Raw genomic sequence first — 19,120 nt, 5'->3', positions numbered from 1 at the left:
CACTAAGCCAAAGGTTACACTTTTCTGACAGTTTGAACTCACCAGCAACTCCACAAAAGAAAACTGGACAATCTCCTCTCCTGTGACTAACAGGCTCAGAAACTCACTGGAGGGTCAGCTATGAGTTGGTCCTAACTTTACGTCACTAAGTTGGTTGACCATGATACTTCAAGCTAAAAATACTTTAAAATGAAAATATTCCAGTGGGGGGAAAAATCCAAGTGTATGAACACATAAAAGTATGTTATGAAAATAAAACTTTTTCATAAAAATAAAAATTTTTAATATAATGTGTAAGTTCTAGCTAACAGTTGTCCATTTCTCCAGTGAGAAGGATCCTGTCTGAGATTAAGGAAATAATCACCCTGCCTATGGAGGATGGTAAGTAACTTAGCCAAGAAGGAACCTCTTTCTCCCTCATTATTATAAGAGTCTGGATTCAGTATTTTTCCCCCCCAATGGAGTGAGCAAAATCCTTGGGATCAAAACAAACTCAAACACATTGCCACCAAGTTGGAACTGACTCTTAGCTGACCTTCCAGTGCGTTTTTAGAGGTCATAAATTGCAAGGGAAGGAAGTTATCCACCCTTCCCCCAATGAGGTGTTGGTGGATTTAAGCAATCTTTATTATTAATTTTAATGAAAGTTTACAGAGACTTTGGATTTCCATTCATTCACTGTTGCACTTTTCTCCCTGCCCACAACAGTTTGCTCTTCTCTTTGAAAAGTAAAATTCTTTCATTGGTATACAATTTCTCCCCCCAAGTCCACTGCACTATGCAGCCTTTGTTTTGAAAAGGAGAAGAAAAATTCTTTCATTGTTATATAATTCCTTCCCCCAAATCCACTTCACTGTGCAGCCTTCATTTTAGACTCTGTCATGACAATAATATCTAATCATGTATCCCCTTTAAACAGTTCTCTCCCTCATTTCTTTCAATGCAGTATACATAATTTATCCCATCTTTCTCAGTCCCCCCCCCCAACCCCAATGTCAGTCCCATTTTACAACAGTGGCACTATGTATTTGACCTTTTGTGACTGAGATGCGACTGAGATATTTCACTCAGCAAAATGTACTCCAGGGTCACCCATTTTGAATAGTATAGAATGAGTTCCATGTTTTTCAATGCAGTGTAGTATTCCATTGTGTGAATATACCACAGCTTCTCTATCTATTTGTTTGTTGATGGGCACTTGGGTTGCTTCCAACTCTTTGCTATTGTGAACAAAGCCAGGATAAATATGGGTGTGCATATATCTGCTTGGGTGGGCAACCTACATTTCTTTAGGTTGGTAATGCAACTCCTTTCCCACTAGGCCACCAAATCTCCCTTGGAAAGAACCAGTCAATACAAAATGTATATAATTGTAATTTGGCTACTTAATTTATATAATAGAGAGCACCTGGTGGCCTGTTGTTGTGTGTCATAGAGTCAGAACCTCCAGCATGTTTTCAGGGGCAGTTAATCATAGGAGAAGAGATTTCCCATCCTCCCACAGAGCAGCCAGTGGCCTTAAACCACGTACCTTTGGGATTGCAGGGCAGCTTCTTGCTGCTAGGCCACCTTTCTTGTAGTAAGGAACTGCACTGCCAGTTTAAAGGCACACAGTTCAAATCCATCAGCTGCTCTGTGGGAGAAAGATGGAAAATGCCCTCTTGTGCAATTTACTGCCTGTGAAAATCTGCTACATGGTTAGCAGTGAGTTGGTTTCAACTAAGGGTACATAAAAACAACTTATATAAGTTACATCATTAATTTAACTCGTGCATGAATACAATAATATTTTGTTTTCAAGGTTTGTAAAAACCTAATTGTTCAAATAATTCAAATAACTACTAAGTTTGGTATTTATATTTTATTTATTTCTCTTTTTATAGAGCAAGAAACTTCTTATGCTGTGATAAAAGAATGACAGCTGGCAGCATCTCATGAAAGAGATGCACTGCAGTCAAACAGAAAAATAAAGAGAACTTCCTAGAATAGTCACATCACTGTATTGAACTCTCTCTGGCCTCAAACTGGAACTGAATCCTAGCTGGTCCTCTGGTGGGGTTCCAGAGACTTTAAATCCCACAGGAGATGGCTCCTCTCTCTCCTGTGGAGCAGCTGGTAGATTCAGACCACCTGCCTTTGCAAAACTCCTTACCACTAGAGCTCCAATCAGGTTGGCAGTATAGTGGTAGAAAAGGTATTTTTAAAGTTTTCTCAATTTTAAGAGGGTGGATTTGGAAAGAAAAAAAAGTAATGTTATAAGCCTACAGATATTACTTCTGGAGGGGGAAAAAAATCCATAAATTCCAAAGGTAATTCTAACTGGGGATTATCTAATTAGAAAGGGAAATCTTTTTGATCTACCATAAACTAAAAATTTATTTATCCCTGAGATATTTTTTGTTCATTTTATGTAAGAGTTTAATTATTTTCCAAATTCTTATTTGTACAAATATATAAAAAATGATTCCCATTTCCTCTGGAACATACTAAAAATATACATTAACCACAAAAAGTATTTATATTGAGAAGAAAATGAGCATGCCTATTTTAAAAATATCAGTAAATACAAGAAGCTAACATATATAAATCATGACAAGTGTACACCTCATTTAAAAAAAAAAGTCCCTGCACTGCAATCCTAAAGGTGCATGCGGTTGGAATCCACCAGATGCTCTGCTGGAGAAGGAAGGGCAATCTCTTCCTGTGCCAGTTGGATCTGACTTGATGATAAATAATAAGGGGGGGAAAAAGTCCCACTTTTTACATAATGCTTTATTATCCAGCTTCTACATTAGACCCTCCAACTTTATTTAGATTTACTATGAAATTTCTATCAGCATGTGTAACTCAAAGGGACTCAATTCAGAGGTCAAAGTCCTGAGCTTAAGTAGAAAATATAATTTTAATTCAAATATAAATAATTCTAAAAATTGGAGACTATGAAAATATTTAAAGTGTAATATTTGTTACATAAATTAATTCACAACTTAATGAAACTGTACAGAACATCAATGTACAAACTGAAAGCATTTTTAATTGGCTATTTAAATAATTCTTTAAATTTTTTTTAGGCAAATAAAAATTAATTCACAGATGAATACCTAAGGCTAACTAACATTAGATAGGATCAAAGTTTAAGCTGAAAAATTAAATTTATATTTGGTTGCAGAAGTGTGTGGAATTTATAACAATTTTCTACTGATGGTAAATCAAAAGCAGTGGCTGACATCTTTACAAGAGTAGTTTGACTGATATTTTCTTGGCTTTAAGGTTTCCCCCCCATATATGCATAGAAATGAAGTAAGGATAAGAACAGTCTTCTGTGTTATCTGTTATAGTTCATAAGGCCTTTGTTAGAGTTAGTCACCTTCGATGTGATTATCAGCAAAGCCATTATTAAAATAAAGCTGGCCTAAGATTTTTGTAAAGTGTTACTGGTTCCAGTTGATGAGGTGCTCAGTTTTCTGGATGATTATGTTCAGTTCTTTTTTCTGGTGACACATACAGGAAGTTGCAGCAGATAAATAAAGGGAATACCAGAAGCCTGCTGTCCAAGTTCATCACCACTTGTTCCTATAAAACAAATTAGTAACTTTAATGATAACTAATAAAAATTAAAAAAAGAACAAACTGTTGAGATACTCTAGTTAAGTCTAGAGTCTGAGAGGATGCAGCTAAGTCTTAAAAACTTCACCCAATAGCAGCGTGACCTTGGGCAAGTCACTGAGTGTCAAGTACAACTTCTAAATGGAAAATTACACTGAAGATTAAAAGGCAGTGCAGGTGGAGGGCTCAGAACAGCCTGCCATATACTTTTGCTGTTATTGTTATGTGTCACCTATACATAGGTATAGACAGGTATAACATCCCTGAACGATGCTCTATCCTGTGCCAATCTTACTGTCTCCAACATACCTACCCCCATTACCCCAGTCACTGAGTCAATCCATCTCATCCAGGGTCTTCATCAACTGTGCTGTCCTTTCACCCTTCCAAACATGATGTCTGTTCTCCAAGAACTGGTCCCTCCTTGCAACATGCCCAGAGTGTGTCAGACAAAGCTTCAGAATCCTTGTCTCCAAGGAGCAGCCTGGTTTCACCCTTTCCAGGACGAATCTGTTTGTTCTTCTAGTAGTCTGCTGTATAGCCAATACTCTCCAGCACCACAGCTCAAATGCATCCACTCTTCTTCCATCATGTTCACCCAATAATGACAGTAATTTTTGTTGCTGCAACATTTCTATCAACTACCAATACATTTTATAAACACTGTTGTTAGGTGCCGTCAAAACCAACTCATAGCTGACCCTTCTGTGGGTTTTCAGAAGACTATCCATCTTTCTCCTCGGGAACAGCTGATACATTTGAACTGCATGCCTGTGAGTTGGCAGCACTGTTCCTTACCATTAGGCCACCAAAGCTCCACAGGTACTATCCTCTTCATACATTTCTCAACTGAGCTCAATTTCTTTTTTTTTTTTAAATAAAATTTTTATTTTTTACTGTTTACTTTCAAAGTTCGTATATACTGTTTTTCACACCAGATCTTTGCCATTTCCTTTACCCTCCCGCCCTCCACTCATCAAATTTGTGTGAAACTATGATTAACCCCCTCATAACTGTTCATCCTCACCACTCAGCTCCCCCCTTGTATCCTCATACATATTCTACAATAATGGTCATTTACAATATTTGTACTTACGGGGCTGAGTTAGTTCCCTTACCATAATACTTTCCAGTCCCTTCCAAGTTATTAATTTATAAAATCTTTGTTCCTGGGCTCAATTTCTCATGGGTCTTATGTATAGCAAATCACTTGGATGATTGTGAAGTCATTATCGTTACAGACAAGCAAGTTTCTAAGATTTCCTATTGTCTGTGTAACAAGTATGCTGTTTCTTGGAATGCAAAATGTATTACCATATGAACGCACTTTCAGGTTTGCTGATGTCATGTGAATTGACTACTACTCATGGTGACCCAAGGAAAAAAGATATCTGAACCTTGCCCTACCCTACACTACCTTCATGATCTCTGATACACTCAAGCCCATTGTGTCAATACATCTTGCTGAGAATCTTCCTCTCTCTGTGACTTTTGATAGAAAGATGTCTTTTTCTAAGAACTGGCCCCTCCTAACAACATGCCCAAAAGAAGTGAGACAGTTTCACAATCTTTGCCAATAAGGGAGCAATCTGGCTGCATCGTCTCCAAGACATATCTGTTTGGTTGTTTTGTTGTTGTTTTTTTTTTTTTAAATCCATGGATTAGTCAGTGTTCTTCATCAGTACTGCAAATAAAAGGTATCAATTCTTCTGCCATCTTTATTCGCTGTTCAACTTCGAGATGTATAGGAAGCAACAGAAAAGATCACGATTTGGGTCTGGCACACCTTGGTTCTCAGTGTGACATCTTTCCATTTTAGTACTTTAAAGAAGTCTTTCTGAAGTCGATTTCTCCAAAGCAATACATTGTTTGACATATTGACTGCTATTTCCATGGAGAAGCAGCTCTGGTAGTACAGTAGTTACTGAAAGGTTAATAGTTTGAATCTATCACCTGCTCTGCTGGAGAAAGATGAACAGCCTTCTCCCATCATGATTTACAGTCCTGGAATCCCAATGGAAGGGTGGTATGATTTGCAACTGACTCAACAGCAGTGTGCTGGGCTGCCTGGTTGGTTTGCATGGGTGTGGTTTATGATTCCAATTTAAATGAACTCTCTGACAACTTCAATCTTTTCTGTTTATCATGATAATGCTTATGAACTGTGAGAATTTTTATTTTATGTTGAGTGTATTCTATACTGAAAGCTTTATTTTCATTAATAAGTGCTTAATTCCTTTTTACTTTGAGAAAGCAAGGCTTTGTCATAGAATACTACTGAGTCTCCACTTCTGACATTACACTTCTCTTCATGCAGTCCAGCTTTCTAGATTATTTGCTCACTATTCAGACTGAGGATGTATGGTGAAACGACACAGCTTTGTCAAACATATTTCTTGATTTTAAACCGAAGAGTATCCCATTTTTTTTCTCCAAATAATTGACTCTTGGGTCCAAGTACGGGTTCTGCATGAGCACAATGAAATGCTCGGCATTCCCAGTCTTTGTAATGTTATCCATAATTTCTTATGATGCACACAGTCAAATGCCTCTGCATAGTTAACACAACAAAGGTAAGCAACTTTCTGGTATTTTCTGTAATATCTCTAAACAGCTTCTACATTATCTCTACATAACTCCAAAGAGAGAAAGCAGTATTTTTAAAAATACATTTCTAATAAACAAGCTGGATAAGATGTTGGATTAGGCCGAGTGAACACCTAGGCTGACAATGCTGTGATGATATTGAAACATGGGTAACCCTAGTCGAGTAATGTATGAATAACCTGGCTGAAGGCACATTTACTAAATTTACTGAGAACAATGATTTGATGATTTTATCTTATGACAAAAATCAATATTCTATACTATGAAGAAAAACAAGTTCTTGAGAAAATGAGCAAGAGAGACAAGGTTATTAGTTCAAAACACTAAAATACCATATGAACTTTCTTATTATAACCCTGAAACTAGGCAAACTAGCTGTTTCTTTGCTATCATTGCTGAATTCTGAGGTCACAAGAGACAGTCCCTGATGATGTTGTTGTATGTTGTTGAGTAGGTTGTGATTCACAGAGACTCTATGTACAAAAGCTCTGAACACTGCCCTATTCTGTGACAACTTTATTGTCTGAAACGCCTACCTTCATAACCCCAGTCACGGAGTCAATCCATCCCATCCAGGGTCTTCCTCTCTTGCACCATCCCTTCACCCTCCTAAGCATGATGTCCATCATCAAGCACTGGTCTCTCTTTGCAACGTGCCCAAAGTATGTCAGACAGAACTTCAGAATCCTTGCCTCCAAGGAGCAGTCTGGTTTTACCCTCTCCTGGATGAACCTGTTTGATCTCCTAGCAGTTCTAGGTGTATCTAATACTCTCCACCAGCACCACAGCTCAAAGGCACCAATTCTCTTTTGATCATCCCTAGTCATTGTCCATCTTTCTGATGCATAGCAAGTAATTGCAAAGACTATGGCCTGGATCAGGTGTACCTTAGTCTCCAAACTGACACTGTTGCTCTTCAGTACTCTGGACAGGTCCCTGACAGCAGACTTGTCCAATGCAATTCGTGTCTTGATTTCCTGACTGCTGGTACCAAGAGTGTTGATTGTGGAGCCAAGCAAACTAAAACTGTTAACAATCTCAATCTCTTTACCAACTACCATGATGCTGCCAATCGGCCCAGTGGTGAGAATCTTTGTTTTCTTGATGTTGAGCTTCAGTCCACATTGAAAACTGCAGTTCTTGACCTTCTGCAGCAGGTGCATCAGGTCCTCTTCAGTTTCAGCAAGCAGGGTTGTGCCATTTGCATAATGCAGGTTGTTGATGAGTTCTTCTCCAATCTGGATGCCATACTCCTCCTCATAGAGCCCAGCCTCCCAGATGACCTGTTCTGCATACAGATTGAAAACATATGGAGATGAAATACAACCCTGACATACACCCTTCCCAATTTTGAACCATGCAACATTTCCTTGCTCTGTTCTGACAATTGTCTCCAGTCCAATTATAGGTTTTGTACAAGCACAATCAAGTGTTCTAGGATTCCCATTCTTCTCAGAGTTAGCCGCAGTTTGTTGTAATGCACACAGTTAAATGCCTTTGCGTAGTCAACAAAAACCAGACAGAAATTCCTCTACTGCTCTCTGCTTTCAGCCAAAATCCATCTAACATATAATACATCCCTACTACCTCTTCTAAAACCAGTCTACACATCTGGTAGTTCTCTGTTGATGTGCTTGCATGTGATATTAATGATAATGTTTGATAATTTCCTCACTCTGCCAGGTCACATTTCTTTGGAATGGGAACAAATATAAATCTCTTCCAGTCAGTTGGCCAGATGGCTGTCCTCCAGATTTCTTGGCACAACTTGGTGAGCACACCCAAGGTAGCATCTGTTTGTTGAAATATGTCAACTGGTATGCTGTCAATTGCAGGGGCCTTGTTTTTGCCAATTCTTTCAGAGCAGCTTGAACATCTTCCTTCATCACCACATTCTTTTGCTCATATGTTGCTTCATGAAATTCTTCTATGTCAGCCAATTTATTTTTGTACAGTGATTCTGTATCCTCCTTCCATCTTCTTTTAATGCTTCCAGGATCATTTAATATTCTTCCCAAAGCATCGTTAAGTAGAATAAGAAAATTATGTGACTAAAACCTCTAAACAGTGAAAAAGACAAGTTTTACTGTCTGAAGAGACTAGTAAAACTCCTGATATTTGGTTTTCAGTTAGTTGCCCTTCAAAAATCTAGCACTGAAATAATCTTTTGTAACTCAATATTCAGCCACACAATAGAAAGACCTGTACAGTGAAACCAAAGAACATACACCTTAGAACAATCAATCACGTAGGAGCAGCTTCTCTCCAGAATAAAGTTCAGAAGATGGGATAGGAAAGAATGATGATTGTAACTAGGTGACCCATGGAGGAAGTGGAAAGAATGCAATTATAATGTGGGCATTGTAATCAATGTCCCCAAATACAATATATACGCATTATTGAATGGAAAACAAACATACTAAACTTTACTCATATCACAATAAAAAAATTTAAGAAAAATGTAAGGAAGAATCATTGTGTGTGTGTGTGTGTGGTTTTTTTTTAAAAAGGGACACGGTGGTGTTTAAAGACAGTTAACACTGGGGTGGGTGAGAATGATTTACCCAACTTATAAAAAAAGAAAAGAACCATGTGCATATCATTTGGGTAGAAATATTAAACTTCATTAATATCTCAAGTTTCAAATTAGGCCTCATTCTTTTTCCCTCAAATTTTTTACTCCACTTCAGGGGCTCAACTTTTATCTACATTTGAACTGAACCATCTTTATAGCAAAGTTTCCATTTTCTTATTCCATTAAGAAGTGGCAGTTATATGGACAGGCAGCAATTTCCTGTTGTTAGGTGCCATCGAGTTGACTATGGCTCCTAGCAACCCTGTGAACAATATCCAGACCTACCCTATCCTGTACTGTCCTCACCATCTCTGACAGGCTCCAGCCCATTGTTACTGTGTCAATCCATTTGGCTGGGGATCTTCCCCTCTTTCCCTGACCTTTCCTATCATGATACGCTTTTCCGAGGACTGGCCCCTCCTGACACATGCAAAGTATGTGAGACAATGTTTCACCTTCCTTGCGTCTGGAGAGCATCCTGGCTATACTCCTTCCAACACAGATTTGTTTCCTTCCAACACAGACTTGTTTGTTCTTTAGCAGTCCATTTCGTATTTTTTGCCAACACCACAATTCAAAGGCATCAATTCTTCTTCTGCCATCTTTATTAACTGCCTAACTTTAATGCAGAGGAATCAACTCAAAAGACCATGGGGCAGATCAGTTACACCTTAGTCTTTAACTGACATCCTTGCTCTTTAGCACTTTGGAGAGGTCCTTGACAAAGATTTTTCCAATGCAATATTATTTTCTTTCTTAGCTGCTGCTCCCATAGGTGATCCAAGTAAAATGAAACTGCTGACAACTTTAATCTCTTCCCCACATATCATTATCTTACCCATTAGTCCAGTTGTAAGGATTTTGTTAGGTCCACTTGCCCCCTCCCCTTTTTTAATCTCTACACCATTATTTCCTCTATCTTCATGCACAAATAAATACCTGCTTCTCTAAGGTTCCTGTCACTTAAGAGGCAAGGATGGTGAGACTTCAACTCACTTCCCCTAGGTATATTATCAGGAGGCGCTAGTGCATGGACATCATGTTTGGAAAGGTGAAGGGTCAGAGAAGGAGAAGATGATCATCAATGAGACATACTGATGCAGTGACTACAGCAGTGGGCTGCGAGGATAGTGCAGAACTGGGCAGAGCTTCACTCTGTCATATATATATATACAGTTGCTGTTGCCTTGACGGCACCTAACAACAACAACAACAACAACATATTTCTCCACATTCTATCTGATAAAACGGAATTCCAATGTCCATAAATTCAGCTCCCTAGTACAAATCTTCAATTCAAATGTAAACCCTCTCAACTAGTTGGCTACCTTTTCCTTTTGGGCTTTTTACATATTCTCTTTGGCTTTGGCTCTCTGTGACCACCTAGAAATAGGCATTCTCATACATTACCGATCACGTGAGGAAATCAGCTTTTTGTTACTGAAGAACTACAACTGTGGCTGGAGGACTTGCTTTAAGAGTGCTGTAATGGAGTTCTCAGCCAGGGTGTGCTAAACATACTACTTCTTTTTTTTTTTTAATAATTTTAATGAACATTTACAGAGAATTTGGATTTCCATTCATTCATTGCTGCACTTCTCTACCTGCCCAGCCCTCTCCTCCCGCCCCCCAGTTTGCTCCTCTCTTTCAAAAGTAAAAGAAAGACTCCTCCCCTGGTAACAATCCCCCCCGCACCCCTCCCACCGCCCCAAGTACATTCCACTATGCAACCTTAATTGTGGACTCTTGTGATAACCATAATACCCTATCATACATCGCTTTTAAATTATTCAGTCCCTCATCTGCTTCAGTGCAGTATACACAATTTATCCAGTTTTTCTCAATCTTACCCCCACCCTGATATCAGTCCCATTTTACAGCAGTGGCACCATGCAATATTTGTCCTTTTGCGACTGAGATATTTCACTCAGCATAATGTCCTCCAGGCTCACCCATTTTGAATAATACTGCATGAGTTCCTTGTTTTTCAATGCAGCATAGTATTCCATTGTGTGAATATACCACAGCTTCTCTACCTATTCATTTGTTGATGGGCTAAACATACTACTTCTAAGGTTCCTCCTAATGTTAAGTTTTGATGGCAATAATCAGTCTCTTCAGTCCAAGGAAAACTGCTAATCTCCTCTGATAACTGATCGTTAATACTGATAACTGATCAATGGTGGGCCAGTGGTAGAATTCTTGCCTTCTGTTTGGGAGACCTATGTTTATTTTGTCATTAGTATCAATCACTCGTTTGGTTAAAATGTACTTGTTATGATATTGAATAGGTTTTAGTGAAGTTTCCAGATGAAGACAGACTGGGAGGAATGATCTGGCAATCTATGGCTGAAAATCAGCCAATAAAAACGTTGTGCCTCACAATGATCTACCCTCTAATTCTCAGAACCTGGTGTTTTGTTCCACTGTACACAAGGGGTTGCTGCTTGAGTTGCAGGCTGACTGAAATTTCTACAAGCCTATGCTCAAACAACTGGAAGCAGGAGCGGCATCCACTTCCAAAATGGCTTGCCTCTGGAAACTCTATGTACAAACAGTGCTCAGGCTGTTCGTTCGTAGGGTCGTAGGGTCGCTATGAGTCGTCTACGACTCGACGGCATTAAACAACAACAACAACATGCTCAAACAAATGTTTTCAAGAGGTAATTTTGAAATTAACCTTTAAAATAAAATTATGTTAACTCATTATAACATTAAAGAGTCCTAGTGGCTTTAAGTTATAAGTGGTAAGAAGCTGCACTGCAATCCCAAATGCACAAAGTTTGAACTGACTCACTGCTCCATGGGAGAAAGATGGGCAATCTCTTACAATATGATTAACGTTAATATGAAATAACATTAATAAGAAAACGTACTAGAGGGAGGGTCAGCTATGGGTCAGTTCTGACTCAACATAACAACAACAACATAACATTGTTAATGCATTATATTGTTATTGTTGTTAGGTGCTGTTGAGTACAATTCATACCGAGTCTATGAACTAAAGATCTGAACCCTGTTCTATCCTGTGCCATCCTCACACACAAGAGCCCACTGCAGCAGTCACCATGTTAGTTCACCTGGTTGAAGGTCTTCCTCTCCTTTATTGATCCTCCACCCTTCCCAGCATCATGTCTTTCTCCAAGGAATACCTCTTATAGCAACATGCCCATGCCTCCAAGGACACTCTGGCTGCCTCCTCTTGTTTGTTCTTTTGGCAGTCCATGGGATGCTCAGTGCTCTTGTCCAACACCACAGCTCGAAAGCATCAATTATTCTTCTATTATCCTTTTTATTGTCCAACTCTTAGATGCAGAGCAAGTGATCAGAAAGACGATGGCCTCAATAATTTGGAGAAGTTCCTAACTGTGGACTTTCCCAGTGCAATATTGCTCCTTATTTCCTGATTGCTGTTACTAAGCGTGTTAATTGTGGATCCAAGTAAGGTGAAGCTGTTGACAGTTTCAATCTCCTCTCCATCCATCTTGACATGACCTATTGGTCCAGTGGTAAAAATCTTTGGTTTTCTTGACACTGAGATGCAATTCATACTGAAGGCTGCATTCCTTGATCTTCTGTAAAAAGTGCTTCAAGTCCTCCTCACTTTCATCAAGCAAGATTGTATCATCTGTATAACGCAGGCTATTGATGAATCTTCACAGAGTCCAGCTTCTGAAATAATTTGCTCGGCATACGACTGAACAGGTTTGGAGAAATATTACAAACCTGATGCAATCCTTTCTTAATTTTAAACCATGTAGTGTTCCCCGGCTCTGTATGCACAATAGCCTCCTGGGACCAGGTATAGATTCCGCATTAGCACAATTAAGTGTTTTGCGATTCCCATTCTTCTCAATGTCAAGCACAACTTGTTATGAGCCACACAGTCAAATACCTTTGCATAGTCAATAAAACACCAATAGAAATTTTTCTGGTATTCCTTACTTTTATCCAGCATCCATTTGACACCAGTAATAATATTCCTGGTGCTACAGTCTTTTATAAATCCTGCTTGAGCTTCTGGCAGACCTTTATCTATGTACTGTTCTAGCCATTTTTAAAATATAATAATAATTAACAATAGTGTTAATTTATATAAAACTGTTAATTCTTCCTACAATATTCAAATGAGGATTCAAAAGACCAATTGTTCCGCAGAATTAATAGAAATATAATCAAACTTACCTGATCCTTTTCAAGTGTTAGTATTTGATAGCCAGTTGTTCTACTACATATTAGTTTTCCACTATTATCAAAAGAGGCCAAACGTAATCTAGGATTAAAAAACAAAAAAAAACCTAAATTAAAAAATCGATTCTTTTTAAAACAATGTACTAATTTAAATGGGCTTTCCGTCACTTCAATATTTACTTTTTTTATCTTCCAAAATCTCTAAGACTTAAAAAAATATATTCAAACTATCCACTGATTCTATACAGATTTATGAACCCATGCTTTCTGCCTATCTGAGATATAAAAGAATTTTACAAATATAAGGTTTCTGAATAAGCCATACAGTCCCTGGGTAGGGTGGTATACACAGTTAATACATTAGCCTATTAAATAAAAGACTGAAATTCTGAGTCTACCTAGAAGTCTGTTGGAAGAAAGGTACGGCAAACGACTTGCAAAAATCAGCCTTTGGTAGCCATACAGAGCACAGCTCTATTCTGATCCATGCAGGCCAGCCAGAGAGGGAGCTGACAAAACAGCAACTAGTTTAATCAGTCTCTGCTCATGAAACTATCTTACATTTTATTAGTTTACAGCATATTCTCCAGAAATCAACTGATAGACAGCTCTCTTGTAGGACAAATTAGACACATGACACATCAAAACCTATAGAAAGCCAAGAGTAATTGATTACTAGACATGTTTCCCTGGAAAAATACCTTGCCATACATCCAGTGTGACCTTTTATTTACCACAAATAGCAGTGGTAAGCAGCTTCAAGCGTAGAATATATTGTCTATTATTCATATCCCAACCTATTCTTTTGACTTAACTTACTGGATCTTACAACTTTTTTTCTAGCACTTTCACATACTTTCAAAGTTGTAATATTTTCCCCTCTACAGTTAAAGGGAGTGGGAGGGAGGAAATCTCACCTTACCTAAATGCTATGCTTCTTCGAGGCTGTAAACTAACAGAACCACTACATGGCTGATTCAGTGTATTGCGTTTGAAAATGATGTACCGATTGTTATAAGTTACAAGCAGGTCAAAGCCGAAGTTAAAACCTGTCCACCGCCAGCAGTACTGAGAGAGAGGGAGGGAAGGAAAAAAGATAATTCTTTCAGTTTATAATAGCAAGTCAAATATGAAAAACCCTTTTGAAATGTGTTCTAACTCATTACAAATATTTTTCTCTTGGGTCTCTATTTTTTGTCAATGTTTTTCTTTAAGAATTACCACACAGACTTATATCTGAAGACCAGAAAAGTAGCTTTAATATCATTATTCCTCAAGTTATTTCCCTACTGTCACCCTTTCATGATCTGTTTCATTATCTCTTTATATTGTAATTCTATTATACATCACACAGCTGTTCACTGCACAAGAGGAATAGCTTAGAGGAGTGGGTGTCTAGGTGGAAGTGATAAAAACTCAATACATCTCGGTAAGAGTCTTCCTCTTTTTCTCTGATCCTCTATCTTTCCCAGCATGATGTTTCTCTCTACAAGGACTTGTTCCTCCTGAAATGTGCTTGTAATGCCTCCTCCTTTTTTAGCTGTACTTCCTTCAAGGCAGATTTGTTTGTGCTTTTGTTAGTCCAATACAACAATTCTAAGGCATTAATTCTTCCTTATTATTATTTTATTATCTTTTGTGTGAGTGTACCGTCAAATCAGATCTGACTGGTACAGGAGGAGATTGTCCCTCCTTCCCCAGCAGAGCATCTGGTGGATTTGAACCATGCGCCTCTGGGATTGTAGTTGCAGCTCCTTGCCACTAGGCCACCAGAGCTCCCTGGCATTAATTCTTCTATCATCCTTATTCACTGTGCAACTTTCAGATGCATAACAATCAAGTGAAAAGATCATGGCATTAGTCAGGTGCACTTTATTATTTAACATCCTTGCTCTTGAGAATTTTGGAGAGGTCTTTGACCTCTAACATATCTTTAGATTTCTTGACTTTAAGTTACCGTGTGTGTTGACTGTGAACTCAAGTAAAATAAAATAACTGAAAATTTAAATCTTTCTCCATCTATCATGTTGCCTATTGGTCTATTGGTGAGGAGGACTTTCGTTTTCTTGATATTAAGATGTAACTCATGTTGAAGGGTTTGATCTTTGGAAGCAAACACATCATCTTTATTTTTTGCAAGCCAGGTTATGCCACCAGCATTAGGCAGCTTGCTAATAAGTTTTTTCCCAATTCTGATGTCACATTCTTCTTCATATAGTTCAACTTTTGAAATGATCTGCTCAACATACTGACCGAATAGGTATGGAGAAAGGATAAAATCCAGACATACATCTTATTTTAACTATGCAATTTTCCCTTACTCTACTGAGATAACAGCACAACTGCTTCTTGATGTATATATACAGTTTTTGCATAAATACAAATAAGTGTTCTGGAATTCACATTCTTCTCAGTGTTCACTGTAATCTGTTAGGACCCATATAGTCAAACACTTTGCATAGCCAATAAAACACAAATAAACATCTTTATGATATTCTCTGCTTTCAGCCAAGATCCACTTGACATTAGTAATGATATCTCGTGTCATGAGCTCATCTGAATCCAGCTTGAATTTCTGACAGTTCCCTGTCCATGTGCTGTTCCAGTTGTTCCATGTTCTAGTTACAAGAACATGGAACAGTTGATTTTAACTCACAGCAATCCCACATGACACAGTAAAAGAACCCTACAGGGTTTCCAAGGCTGTAAATCTTTACGGAAACAGATTGCCACATTCTCTTCCTGTGGCTGGTGGATTTAGGCAGTCAAGTGATTTAACTTCTAGGGATCCTATCTTGAATGAGGAAGGAGAGTAATTTTTGCCTTTTGAAGAAAGATGTGAGAGCCATTTGAGAGAGTGAGAGGATAAATTCACTAAGGAAATGTAGACGAATCACCATGGAACACTAAAGATCTGCTTGAAATTTGCAGTTAAAACACTGAAGACACTCACTGGTATGGTGTTTTCTTTAGTAGAATCTACCCTTTCACAGTAGGATAGGATTAAAAGCTGTAATTTTAGAGTTGAGATTCAACCAGGAAGCGTTTGACAGAACAAATGGGGAAAAAAGGAAAGCTAAAGTTATATGCAAGGGATTGATTTAAAGTCAGAAACTATTATCTAAAGCAATATTCTAAAGGAAGAAGTAGGAATGCTCTGAGAAGAGTGATGATGAAAAGCAGAAAAGTAGGAAGAACATTGTACCATATGTCCCAATGGAGTATAATAAAAAAGTTTGAGTTCAGAAATAAATCACTAATTCTCAATAGAGAGAGAACTGAAAACACGAAAGGAAGTGGAGTCTGAGAAGCTATAAATGGAGAATTTAAAAGAGGTGCAGTGATTTTTAGCACATATTGAGAATGGTTAAGAGAGTAAGTGAGTGCGGTAGAGTGTAGCACAAGATCACCAGGGGAAGAGGACAAGAAACAGGAATATTGAAATCACTAAGACTTCAGAACAACAGTAATGATTCAGAATGACAGAGAACACTGAATAATGGACACAAATAAGAAGGAATACGAAGTGGCATTTTGGCTTGTGCTTCAAAGGAGTTATGGTCCCCAACAACTAGAGCAAAGTTCAACAGAACAGCAAACAACAAATGCTGGTGAGGATGTGGAGAGACTAGAATTCTCACTCACTGCAAATGCCACAGGAGGTGGTCTGGCACTTTCTCAAGAAGTTGGAAACAGAAATGCTATTTGACCATGCCATATGCACACCCATATTTACTACTGTGTTATTCACATAGCGAAGAGATGGCAGCAACCCAACAGCCCATCAACAAAGGAATGGACATAAAAACACTCATGGACTATCATGCAGCACTGAAAAACATTAAACCTGTGTAACACTGTACAGTGACTCTGGAAGTTGAGTGAAATGTCTTAGTCACAAAAGGACAGACATTACAAAAGTACTGCTCTTATAAAGCTGAACAGGAGAGATGAGGGAGAGAACAGGAAAAAAATGGGTAGCATGAACACTGCACTAGAACTGCCTGAAAGGAATGTGTAACAACGATCTGGAATAAGAAGTACATTACAAAATCAACTGAGGGAGGCAGATGGAGAGAAGGGGAGGAAAATGTGCATCAATGAATGAATGAACTTCTAAACCTTAGGTAAACTTCTGTTAAAAATCACATTATTTTAAAAAATGCTCTAAATTAAACAAAAACAATGAATTATGGTTCAATTAGGAACCAGAAAGAAATAAAGTAAAAAACCCAGAAGAATAAGAGACAGAAAAGACATCTCCACTAGCATTCTTGAAATATTTATCATCATCATTATAAATGCAACATAATTTTTGAAATGATAAATAAAAGTTAAAATGAAGGAAGAATTAATGGTAACTAAATGGTTGTTAATTAGGATAAATGATTAAGATAAAAATTATACTTAGTTTAGAATTTTTTAAAATGTAGGTCATAGCCAGTTGGTAGTGAAAACAATTTAATGGGTCATGATTAACTTATTAAACAATTAAAAACAAAATAACAGCTTTGGACAGAGTTGTTACTGTTATGTGCCATCAAGTCGCCTGCAACTCATAGTGACCTTATGTATAATAAATAGCTCTGAACCTTGCCCTATTGTGAGCCAGTCCCATTAATTCTGACACACCTATCCCTATTATGTCGGTTACTGTGCCAATCCATCTCAGCCAGGGTTTTCCTCTCCTGTGCTGTCCCCTCCACCCATGATATGCTTCTCCAAGGACTGATCTCTCTAGGCAACATGGCCAAAGTATATAATATGGAGAGTCAAAATCCTTGCCTCCAAGGAGTAGCCTGGTTTTACTCTCTCCAAAGGAGATTTGTCTGTTCTCTTAAAGGTCTACGGTATGTTCAATACTTTTCTGCAGCACCACAATTCAAAGGCATCGATTCTTCTTGTCATCATTAGTCATGGTATAGCTCTCTGATGTGTAACAATTGTTAAGACCATGGCCTGGATAAGGCACACCTTAGTTTCTAGACTGACATCATTGTTTTTTAGCATGTTGGAGAGGTCCCTGACAGCAGACTTCCCCAGTGCAATTCACCTTTTAATTTCCTGACTGCTGGTGCCTAGAGTGTTGATTGTGGAACTGAGCAAGCTGAAATTTTTAACAAACTCAATCTCTTCTTCATCTACCATGGTGCTGCCAACTGGCCCAATGGTGACAATCTATCTCTGTCTCCTTGATGTTGCGCTTACAGCCATAGTGAAGAATATAGTCCATTATCTTCTGCAACAAATGCTTCAGATCTTCCTCAGTTTCATTAAGCAAGGTTTCGTCATCTGCATGATGGAGACTGTTGATGAGACTTCCTCCAATCCTGATGCCACATTCCTCCTCATAAAGTCCAGCCTCCTAAAAGGTATGTTCTGCATACAGATTGAAAAAAAATATGGAGACAGGATGCATCTCTGATGAACTCCTGTCCTGATTTTGAACCATGCAGGGTTTCCTTGTTCTGTTCTGAGGACTGCATCCTGGTCGAAGTATAGGTTTTGCATGAGCACAATAAAGTGTTCTGTGACTGCCATTCTTCTCAAGGTTAGCCACAGTTTGTTGTGATTCACACAGTCAAATGTCTTTGCATAGTCAATGAAACAAATTGCCATTCTTATAGTACTCTGCTTTCAGCCAAGATCCAGTGCCACAGCCTCTTCTAAACTCATAGTTCTCTATCAATGTACTGTTCCAGTCATTTCTGGATAATCTTCAGCAGGATTCTACTTGTGTGTGATATTAGTGATACTGATAATTTCCACACTGTGGGGTCACATTTTGGGATGGGAATAAATATGGATCTCTTCTAGTCAGTTGGCCAGATAACTGCTCTCCAGATTTCTTGGTACAACCTGGTGAGCATGTCAACAGCAGCATCTATTTATTGAAATATGTCACTTGATAATCAATTCCTGGGGCCTTGGTTTTTGCAAAGCCCTTTAGGGTAGCTTCATCATCATTGCCTCTTGATCACATGTTATTTCAAGAAATACTTCTGTGTCATCCAGTTCTTTTTGGTACAGTGTACTCCTTCCACCTTATTTTAATGCATCCTGGATCATTCAATATTCTGCTCAAAGCATTCTTTTTTTTTTCTATAATTATATTTTATTAATTTTCATAAACATTTACAG

The 19,120-nt window shown here is 38.2% G+C and overlaps 1 protein-coding gene across 1 annotated transcript in view; it reads right to left on the bottom strand.

The window, feature by feature from the left end:
* Positions 1 to 3,008: 3,008 nt before the first annotated feature.
* Positions 3,009 to 19,120, bottom strand: part of GMCL1 (germ cell-less, spermatogenesis associated 1) — a 91,621-nt gene continuing 75,509 nt past the window's right edge. The window contains exons 12-14 of the mRNA XM_006882296.1: positions 13,902 to 14,047; positions 12,974 to 13,061; positions 3,009 to 3,573 (exon numbers count right to left, since the gene is read on the bottom strand). Of these exons, the coding sequence (XP_006882358.1) occupies positions 3,457 to 3,573; positions 12,974 to 13,061; positions 13,902 to 14,047 (351 nt within the window). The 3' untranslated portion in view covers positions 3,009 to 3,456. The remainder of the gene's footprint in view (positions 3,574 to 12,973; positions 13,062 to 13,901; positions 14,048 to 19,120) is intronic.

This window comes from Elephantulus edwardii, unplaced genomic scaffold, assembly GCF_000299155.1.
Source record: "Elephantulus edwardii isolate Elephantulus edwardi_28Jun2011 unplaced genomic scaffold, EleEdw1.0 scaffold00019, whole genome shotgun sequence".
NCBI lineage: Eukaryota > Metazoa > Chordata > Mammalia > Macroscelidea > Macroscelididae > Elephantulus > Elephantulus edwardii.
Note: the sequence above shows the minus strand (reverse complement) of the source record. Positions and strands in the feature narration are given on the sequence as shown.